The following is an 11277-nucleotide window of genomic DNA, read 5'->3' as shown; positions in this document are numbered from 1 at the left end:
CCACCTGACACCCTGACATCCATTGTCTTGGATGATAATCCCAAAGCTAGACAAGTAGGATTTCCTAGACCACTCAAGGGGGCTAGAAGATATACAGCCGTTGGTTTTCATGTTATTTTTATTATAATTGTGTAACAATAACCTTATTTTGTTTCTCTTGTAATAACAGAATATATTCATAGCTGTTAAAAGATACATTTCAAACATACAGTTTACATCATGAATGACAAGAAAGTCAATCTTTTTTTTATTCTCAATGTCTTGAGCTTGAATGAAGACTTTTCTCGGAAGTCTATCTAAATCTGAGACAGCTCCCATTTGTATCTTACTTAGCATACTTCCAATACAGTGTTCCCTCACTTTTCGTGGGGGTTAGGTTCCAGGATCACCCGCAATAAGTGAAAATCCGCGAAGTAGGGAATCTATATTTATTTTAATATTTATACATTATTTTAGTAGTTATACACTATTTTAAGTCATTATCAACCAATTGTGTGTTAATAAAGCTCTTCCTTCTCCTCCTGTTGCCGCTTGGGCTCCTTTTCTCTCCCTTTGGCTTCTTCTTCCTCCCTTCCTTAGGCTGCAAATTGTAATTTTTTAATGATTTATAATAGTCTTTTAGAGTTTATTGAAAATCTGCAAAACAGCGAATCTGCAAAAAGTGAACCGCGAAGTAGTGAGGGAACACTGTATTCAATTTGGGCTTCAGTATGTACAGAAATTAATAATTGTCCAAGATGCTTTTAAAAATAGCACAACTGTTTTGACTATTCTTTCCAGGAAAGAACATATTAAATCAATGCAGCACTTAGTCTGAATAACATATTATGGGCCGACTTTTTCAGGATATATAACTAGGAATATATACACATTAACATCAAAAGTTGCTGAAAGATGAGACTCAAAAACATTTGCTGGAGAGAAAAATAGTAACACTGAGTGATTGTCAGGTACATGAGAGATATAACACGTCCCACAGATGAGCAAAAATGAAAGTTGGCAAGAGCCATTTGTTTCAACAATAGTCTTTAATGCAATTCTAACCATTTTAAAATGCAACCTTCCTGTGCTGTTGCATAAGGATGCATATTTCAGGCATATTAACATAGAATATATTATTATTCCTCATCAGAAACATGATGCTTAGGCAGTAAGAATGCATTCTACATGAGCTAGCTGTCTTGAAGTGGGCCATCTCATGAAAAACTCAATTAATTTGCTACAATTTCCCCCATAGCTTCTTGGTAGTGAGCCCAACTGAATATAATAAGACTCTCTTCTGAACAGTTGGGTATCACAAGGTGCTGTCAGTTCTTTGCTGAGATAGGCAGACACTTTCCATGTGTTTTGAAAGTCCGTTGCTCCATTCTTTTAACCTTGCTGATATGCAAGTATAGCTCTCTTCTCAAAGCATCTGATGAAGTGGAATAAAGTCCACCAAACATGCCACATAAAACCTGTTTGTTTTTAAGGTAGCATCGGATACCTTGTCATTTTTGTTGTGCATCAAATCCCATTTGTATGTTCCTATAAAAGTCACTCTCATTATAAATAAATATCTGTTTACATCTTTGATTTTTCCCCCAGTAAATTCTATTTCCAAGCAAAGCTGACTAATTAATTTCCTTGACATAATCACTCACAAAGCGAATCCAATGGGATTTATCCTCAATGTTAGAATGTTTGGATTGTAGCTTAAGTTGTTGAAAGTCAATATGGACAAACTGCGGGCTTCTCGCTAATTTAAATGCACCTTTCATGCAACTAGAGCATGTACAAAGTTCACATTGTAGAAAAAACACTTTAAATAGTCCTTATGAGTATATCCTTTGTGTTTATACTGGAAAGTCTTTTTAAAAAATAACCTTGAAGAGCTTGTTTGTAGGACTAACAGTGCTAAGTTGAGGTATTGTTGTGTTCTTCTGAAGTAACAGTATCGAAGTAAAGTAATGTTCCAGTAGTTTGGTTTTGTTCCTGTTGCACAGGGGAAGTTCTGTAAGCAGCCATGGAAAAAGTAAGTCTTGATATTGAATGCTGTTGTAATTCTACTAAGACAGGTTGCAGCAGTCCTATTTTTTTCCAGTGTGTGAATTGACTAAAAATGCATCTCTGATAAACATGACATCGGTAGTTTCATCACAGAGAAATGCTATTTATCTACTGTCCAGGAGTAGTTTGATGATAACACAGTTTCTGCTCTGTCCATGTCATATGAAGGATACTCACCTCCTGCCCCAGTTTTCATGTAAAATATCGACAGTCTGTAGAGTCAATAAAGCAATAGGAAGTGCATCGTAACTTTCCATAAGACCTAAGAAAGAAAGAAAAACACACAAATAATGATATGTGAATGTCAGGGGGTAGGTGAGCGAGGCTTGAATACACACCAGGTTTGCACCTATTCTAAAATATAGCATCATCTATGATACTTCTGGTTTCCTTGCCTGCCCTTCATCTACAATAATTTTTCATTTGTTGTACCAAATTTGATCAAGTTACTTGCCAGGGCAGGGATGGATAAGTTTATTCAAACTGATAGACTATTACTCATATAGGTTGTGTATTATATCAAGTATCAAACGTAAAATTCAAAGAGATAGTCATGTTAGCCCCTTTTACAATAAGAAGGACAGAGGATGGAGTGAATAAGGAATATATTTATTATTTATGTACTTTATTTTTATCCCACCCCAGGAGCAATGTGCTGCCTGAACTGCTGACCTGAAGGTTGGCAGTTCAAATCCGTGAGATGGGGTGAGTTCCCATCTGTCAGCTCTAGCTTCCCATGCAGGGACACGAGAGAAGTCCCCAGCAGGATGGTGAAACATCCAAGCATCCCCTGGGCAAAGTCTTTGAAGATGACCAATTTTCTCACACCAGAAGCGACTTGCAGCATGTTCTCAATTCACTTCTGACACAATTAAAAAATCCCACCCTTTTCCTGTAATAGGGACTCAAGGCCACTAATAGTAAACATGATCTAGGAGCACCTGTCTGGAAGCGCCCTCAAAGATCTGAGAGTTAATGTCCATGAAGCCTTCTGCAACTGGTCTGGGTGTACTGCTATTTATGGTGTCAGATTTGTGCCGTTTCTGCCTTCAAGCAGTCTAAACTCAGACGTGTAGCTGACTATTAGAGGCATTCTATTGTTTTCTGTTTTTGGTGGCTATTGTAGTGTAAGAAATGTCTGCTGTAAATCCATGGATTTAGAGCTTCTGTCTTATGGGACTGAGCATATGTGGTTATAACAGTGAGTTTGGTTATTGTTTATAGATTTTGTAGGATGTTCTAGGAGTACACTGGAAGTGTGCAAATAAGCGCAGGGATATATGTACGCACACATACATGGAGAAAGGGATATATATATATATATATATATATATATATATATATATATGACCGCATCTCTTTCTACGAACAGGCATGGGCTCTGAGATTGACAGAGGAAGCCCTTACCTCGGTCCCACCACCGTTTCAAGTACTGTTGGTGGGGACAAAAAAGAAGGCCTTCTCTGTGGTGGCCCCCCAGCTCTGTAATACTCTCCCAAAGAGATTAGATTAGCCCCACTCTTCAATGCTTCAGTTCCAACCTGAAAACAGGCCTTTTTCAGGCAGGCCTTTGACCTTGAGTAGGCTGAATGGACCCATATGAAGCTGGCACTTTGTGAGTTAACGGCATTGTATTATTTTGATTTTATGCTATTTTATGTGTTGACGTGGGTTGTTGTTGTAATTTTATGTGACTTGTTCTATACTTTTGTACCGTTTTTATCTGTTGTATGTTATATGTGCACCCTGGAGTGCCTTGTAAGCTGCCCTGAGTCCCTTCTGGGAGATGGTGGCAGGATATAAATAAAGTTTATATATACAGTAGAGTCTCACTTATCCAACCTTTGCTTATCCAACATTCTGTATTATCCAACACAGTCCGCCTCCCACTCGGATCCACAGCTGTTTCTCTAGGCAGCAATGTGCAGCGGGCCAACACGCCCAACAATAACACAAGTGCAGCCACGCTCCCAGACAAGTGGCAGACATTGTAAAACATGATGTTTTGGTGCATAAAATCATAACGTAATTTGATGTTTCATAGGCTTTTCCTTAATCCCTCCTTATTATCCAACATTTCCGCTTATTCAACATTCTTCCGGCCCATTTGTATTGGATAAGTGAGATTCTACTGTACATAGATGTCCATTGGTGGTGTCAAGAAAATGAACTTCTGTGGCTTGTTCCAGACCTAAATTGATATTAGGATGAAATTCATTGCCACTCCGGTGGAACGATTGCCTCACTATGTCTTTCTATACTGTTTCTCAAACTCAAAGGTTGACTTCCATTCACTTCTGGGTTTTTTCACTTTTTTGCCTGCTCCCAGACCTGCCACAATTTCCCACCCCTGATCTACAGGCTGTTCTAGGTAGTTACAATTACATCCTGAGAGTTAACACAGAAGATGATTTGCAGAACCGACTCTTATACTCTCTTATTCCTGGCAATTAACACATTATTCTATCATGAGCCATGAGGACTCTGCAGGTAATTTAATTTGCAGATTAAATGTTTCCTGTAAGACAGTAACAACACTTGACAGAATGACAAAACTACAGCAGGTAAAATGCTGCTGACCAAGGCAAGCTATTAATATCAATGCCCACAGGTCATATTGTAAGTGAGCACAATTCTCATCCATGTACCATGGGGATTAAAGAAAAGCATGACAACACTGGACTTAATTAGTCTTTTGCAGCTCCATTGTGTAATTGATAGAAAACTGCAACCACAAAATTTTAAATTTCTTGAAACATTACAGCCTCTCCTTTTATAACATGGAATGTGCTTCTGCAGAGACCATTAAAGTCTAAATGCAGTAGGAAATGCATTTTTCAACAAAGAGGTTAAGCCTTCAAGGAAAACAGAAAGGAAGCAGAATCCCACCTCCATCCCCTATCTTTCTTGGGCTTCATCCACACTGCCATATAATACAGTTTTAACTGCATTACATGGTCAGTGTAGACTCATATAATGCATACTGAATTGCATTGAACTGGATTATATGAGTCTATACTGCCATGCAGTTAATTTGCATTCTGAAACTGCATTATATGGCAGTGTAGATGTGGCCTTGGTCACACCTCTTGGCAATATTTCCAGCAACAGAGAACAATTCTGAGCCACTAATCCTGATCATGTGAGAGATGTTTTAGTGTTGCTGGAGGACTCAGGCACCCCATGCCTCTCTTGAACCATTAATTTCCTAAAGATGCAGAAAAAGTCACATCCTGAGAACTACTGGATGGCAATATTCTTTTCTACAGTTCTTTACTCACTGACATTACCAGATGCGTCATGTCATGTTTCACCATGTTCCAACAGCACATGTACTTTAAGCGCAACTCTCCCCGGTCTCTTTTCATCCCCAAAATTTAACTTGACAAACAACTCTGTCTCTGGGACCCTCTTCCCATGAGTTGAGAGTTCAGAATGCAAAGTGGGGTAAAACAAATTGCAGCCTTGCGTGTGTCATTTCACAATAATTGGTTCAGGGCGAAGAGAACAAAAATAATTAAAAAGTACCCAGTCTTCATCCCTCGTGCAATTTCTCCTCCATTTTGACCAAATAACATTAGTCTGATTCAACAAAAATAAAGATAGAGATTTGTCATACCCAGGGAGATATGTTTTACAGGTTAAATAGCCAAAGTCTTGCCCATCACAGTCTTCAATACCTTCCCGTCGGTAGCCGTCTCCACAATATGCACGGCGACATCCTAAGAAACATGGAATAAAAGAGCAATTACTATATATTAATCCTCTTCAACCTTCTGATGGAAGTAAGTTCCTTTCCTAATGTCCATGCATGAAGCACTAAATGCCTTGTATGGAGGAAGCCTTAATGAGTCCAGCTGTATATGGCACAGTTTGCATGTGAGTGGGGCGGCTGATAGTGTGACACTTTCACTTGCGTGGAGATCTTCCTGTATATAGCATTCCATGTTAAAACCCTTCCCACAGACAGCTGTTACTTTGGGAGATAATAGCTAGATAGATAGCTGATGGATGGACAATTAGATGGATGGACGGACAGAAAAGACAGATAGATAGGATACTAGAAGACAATTGCTTTCAGTAATCACTAAAACTGATTCCGACTCAGATCAATGGCCGAACTACTTATTGCATTAGGATAGAACCCACTGATGGTTGAGGAGAGTTCCTGTGTTGCTATGTCAGCACAGTACAGCACAACTCAGCTGTTTGTCTTTTTATTTTAGGACTTTTAAGTAAAATAAAGCAGTCAAATTAGATATACATACGTATACAGTTATCAGTCACAACAGTATTGCCATCATCGCATTCTTCTCCATCTTGGATGATCCCATCTCCACAGATGGAGCTGCTATCATCAACCGGATAGTCGATAGAATAGAGACGGGTAAGCTGTTGAATAAATACAGAATGGTTACTTCATGTGAACCATAAACATTATAGTTGTCATGGAGAGACAAATTATTAAGGAACAGTGACCGCTGAAAAGAACATTCTTGTTCTTAACTGTTGAAAATTCACTGCTGTTGGAGGTTTGATTCTGACAGCTGCAGAATGGGAAGTCCAAAACATTCTGCTGCCTAGACAAAGGACAACATGGTCTTTCACCTATTCCTGGAATAGAAATTGATTAGACTGTTAAATGCTATGATATGACAGTGTCTTCCACTGAATTCTAGGACAGTAAGTAGTGGCAGTCAATCACTTCAATATCAATGGGATAGTAAATTTATACTAGGTTTTGGTTTCCACCACACCCAAATGCAGATGGCAAGGTTCAAGAATGCCGGATGCACACAGGACTTTCTTCTAAAAGAGGGAAGTGAGTAGGATTCCCAGGAGGAACATCTGGGAGCACCAGCTGCCGTCCAGCATCTGCTTCCACTTCATGCTCCAATGGTAGGACTACTCTTGTATGTATGTGTAAGCCTGTACATCTGTCATGGGCATATCTCTCATATATATCTCACATGCTTGGAATCTACCTATTAGTATACATCCCAAACATAATGTAAGTCATATTGTTTTGTATTAGGCGATTGATTACTTGACCTAGATCAGTGCTTCTCAACCTGTGGGTCCCAGATGTTTTGGCCTTCAACTCCTAGAAATCCTAACAGCTGGTAAACCGGCTGGGATTTCTGGGAGTTGTAGGCCAAAACACCTGGGGACCCACAGGTTGAGAACCACTGACCTACATGGAGAGGATGCATTTCCCCAACCTCTACTTTTTTTCTATGATGTAGAAGCCTGAACTCTTAGCACCACAGATATAACACTGCTGAATGTTTAACCATTCTCTTTCTCAAATGGATATAGGATGGGTAGGGAAGAAAACATTTCCACAGCCCACATTTTTATGTGTGATTAAGCAATACCATAAACAATTTGGGCCTGCTTCTCAATGATTTTGGTAAATAAGTATGAGATCCATATTTGTACAGTATTTATTTATTTATTTATTTACAGTATTTATATTTGCCCTTCTCACCCCGAAGGGGACTCAGGGCGCATTACAATGAACACATATATGGCAAACATTCAATGCCAACAGACAAACAACATATATAGACAGACACAGAGGCATTTAACATTTTTTTTCCAGCTTCACGATTCCGGCCACAGGGGGAGCTGTTGCTTCACTGTCCACTAGTGGCTGTACTTCCTCATTCCTTTCCTCGTGTTTTGCTGGCAGTTTTATGATGTTGTAAATTAGTTAAATTAGCCTCCCGCATAAAGCGTACCTAAATTTCCCTACTTGACAGATGCAACTGTCTTTCGGGGCTGCACAGGTCAACAGCAAGCCGGGCTATTTAATGGTCGGGGTCTTAACCCGACCCGGGCTTCGAACTCATGACCTCTCAATCAGTAGTGATTTATTGCAGCTGGTTACTAGCCAGCTGCGCCACAGCCCGGCCCCTACAGTACTGAAAATTACCATAAAATTCTCAGAAGTCACTGACTATGTTTAGACCTCAGAGAATCTGAAGACCAACTTTCAACCTCCCTGAGACCAACATGGCCACAGCACCTGCCTTTGCCATATGGAGTGAAGATTAGAATATTAAATAAACAAATAAATAAATGGTAACTACACGTACATACACAACATTCATTGTCATAGACCAGTGGTTCTCAACCTGTGGGTCCCCAGGTGTTTTGGCCTACAACTCCCAGAAATCCTAGTCAGTTTACCAGTTGTTATGATTTCTGGGAGTTGAAGGTCAAAACATCTGGGGACCCACAGGTTGAGAACCACTGTCATAGACAAAACACACTTAAATGATGTATTTTCAAACAGAGACATTTCAGTGTTTGGAAAATGAAGCACTTAATAAAAATTACAGTATTTTCATTGGTGATGGATTATTTACCTGGATTGGAAGCCACCCAAAAGTGTCTTTGAAATACAAAGATCTTTGATCTCTTCGAAATGCTAGGGCATTTTCTGTATTTAGCCGGTCCAGCTCTTCTTGGTTATTTACAACAAAGATCTGGAGAAGAAACATAAAAAATTGGAGGAAACTAGACTGCTGTTCTAACACATATTGCATCAGAATAACGGTTTGCAACAGAGATGCGATTCTAAATTTGAAGGTCGTACAGCCAAGGCCTTTTCAATTCCTATGACCCCTAGCTCTAAAAATCACTTCTATTGCAATTTCTAGAAATCTGTATGTGTTGTATGATTTCATCCAATACTAGTGTTGATGCGTGCCTGTCCTTGTGAATAAAAAAGTGTTAAATAACTTATTAAAAGCAATGGGATAATATTTTAAAAAATAAAATGAAAAGAGATTGGAAGAAAGATGCTTTGCAGATTTTGAAGGAGAGACTGTATATCCTCCAAAGAGGAACCAAGCGGGAACATAAAGACAGCAATGTGTTACATTCCTTAATGGATAGAAGGTGAAAGGATTTGTGATATGCATATCAATGATATCCCAGGCACTATTCAATAGATATCTAGGGTGGTTTGCACCACAATCTATTCAAATCTCATTACCACAAGTTGAAGTAATAGCAGGGGATAAATCGCATGGCTGCAGCAAATCAATCGTGGTTTGATTACAAGGGAAATGTGATTTCCCAGGAACTGAAGAAGCAGGTGGAACAACTGTCTGGATTGTTATCTTCAAATGGATAATAATTGGTTATTGCCTGGCTGGAAACAAAATGTCAATAAAGTCCACATTGAAACATAAAATGGGATGCTAAGCCCCATCAATGACATCATATTGTAAAGCTGTCCCTCGACATTTGTTGGTTTTAACTTTTGTGAATTTGATTAATATGGTTTCTAGGAGACTCAAGGTCAGTAGTTCCCAATCTGTAATTCATGGACCACCAGTGGTCTGCAAGAACTACAATATGGCCCACGGCCTCACCGTTACTAAAGATAATAACACAGCCCAAATGAAAACATTTTTTCTTGATGTCTTCCTTTTTACACCTGGGGTTATTTGGGATGCTGTTTCAGAAAATTGCATTGGATAGACCATATCAGTTCTAAATTATGAAATATAGTTTTCTGTGGGCGAGCAGATGGCGACTGCAGGATGGCATATGTTCTGTATCAAAAACTAGAACTGATGTGGTCTATCCAATGCAATTTTCTGAATCAGCCCCCCAAATAACCAAACCGAATCTAAAGTTGACCAAAAACGGATTTGTAATTCTTTTGGTACTAATGTTGGAGAGTGGTTCCTGGTCAAAATGGTCCCTGATCAAAAAAAAAGGTTGGGAATCACTGCTCTAAATCCTCCTGTGCAACTCTACAGTCAACCTTCAATGGAAATTGACCACATGATAATCATGGAGGAGTTAGATATCCTCTTAGGTTTAAAAGAAACATTTTTATTTGAAGTTTTTCCACATTTATGGGGGCCTTCACCCCTAGCCCCAGTGAATGAGAAGAACTGACTGTATAGAATAATAGAAAAGAGTTAAAGAAACTCCAGCATTCTAGTGTCTAAGGACTAAACTCCACACTATGCTACAAACTTAGCCTGCAGCCATGCTCTATTTTCCTTCAAACTGCAAAGAAAATCTGTAGTATTCCAATCTCCCCATTTTTTCTTTCAAAAATCAAAGGAAAAAAGCTTCCATTGGCATCAGCATTGGCATTTTATTTTTTTAAAACCTCTTCACATTTAAAGAGGAGGAAAGGCTCTAGGGAAAAGTATAAGCCTTTTCAATGTGCTAGTAATGATCCTGATCCATATTGTGCACACTATGTGGTTTTTTCCTCTAATGTGCTGATATTTGGAATTTTGGAATTCCAGAATTATAGATACAGCTTATAATTGCCAAGCCATTTGTTGTCAGAACAGAGCAAATGCTGAAGAGCAACCTTGTAAATCAATAATGATTGCTTTGAAACATCATTCTCCCCACATCCCAGAAACAAATTTGTAGCATTCTCAAATGTTCCCATAGCAGCCCCCGTTAGAATAATAAAATTATAGAGTTGGAAGAGATCTCGTGGGCCATCCAATCCAACCCCTCTGCCAAAAAGCAGGAAAACTGCATTCAAAATTGCATTCAGTTGTCAAAAACAATCCTAGATGGCCCATTTACAAAATATGTCCAGATTAACTGCTATCAGACTCACTTACTGCAGGAACTTTTGAAAACGCCTGTCCAAAGAGTGGTTCCTCATAATGCGGGTTATTCACATTTGGCTGAGAGTTGCAGAGACATTTCCCTGGAGATCCAGGAAGCCCTCGTTCCCCTTTTGGCCCCATTGTTAGTTGCCCTAGAAAATATCAGAGTGCCACACTAGGATGGTGCTGAAATAGACAAAGACATCCTGAAAAGAGAAAATTAGAACCCTACCTGCAGTCAAAATGTCTAATATTTGCAATGGAGAAACTATCAATTTTGTGTGTGCAAGTCTGCTTCTTATTACAAGTTTGGACCGAGCTGTGTCATGTTTAATAACGCATTGATGTTTGATTTTCTGAAAACGTTACCATGGAATACAGTGTTCCCTCACTACGTCACGGTTCACTTTTCGCGGATTCGCTGTTCCGCGGTTTTTCAATAAACTCTAAAAGAATATTATAAATCATAAAAAAAATTACAATTTACAGCCAAAGGAAGGGAAGAAGGAGAAGCTGAAGGGAGAGAAAAGGAGCCCAAGCAGCAACGGGAGGAAAAGGAGGCGATTTATCAACACACGATTGGTTGATAAAGACTTAAAATAGTGTATAACTACTAAAATAA

At 39.0% G+C, this 11277-nt stretch overlaps 1 protein-coding gene across 1 annotated transcript in view; it reads right to left on the bottom strand.

Annotated features, from left to right (window-relative positions):
• Nucleotides 1–1484: 1484 nt before the first annotated feature.
• Nucleotides 1485–11277, bottom strand: part of colq (collagen like tail subunit of asymmetric acetylcholinesterase) — a 50949-nt gene continuing 41156 nt past the window's right edge. The window contains exons 13-17 of the mRNA XM_008112743.3: nt 10668–10807; nt 8424–8543; nt 6318–6441; nt 5669–5771; nt 1485–2311 (exon numbers count right to left, since the gene is read on the bottom strand). Of these exons, the coding sequence (XP_008110950.1) occupies nt 2242–2311; nt 5669–5771; nt 6318–6441; nt 8424–8543; nt 10668–10807 (557 nt within the window). The 3' untranslated portion in view covers nt 1485–2241. The remainder of the gene's footprint in view (nt 2312–5668; nt 5772–6317; nt 6442–8423; nt 8544–10667; nt 10808–11277) is intronic.

The sequence above is a fragment of the Anolis carolinensis genome, chromosome 6, assembly GCF_035594765.1.
Source record: "Anolis carolinensis isolate JA03-04 chromosome 6, rAnoCar3.1.pri, whole genome shotgun sequence".
In the NCBI taxonomy this organism is placed as follows: domain Eukaryota; kingdom Metazoa; phylum Chordata; class Lepidosauria; order Squamata; family Dactyloidae; genus Anolis; species Anolis carolinensis.
This window is presented reverse-complemented; position numbering and strand designations above follow the sequence as displayed.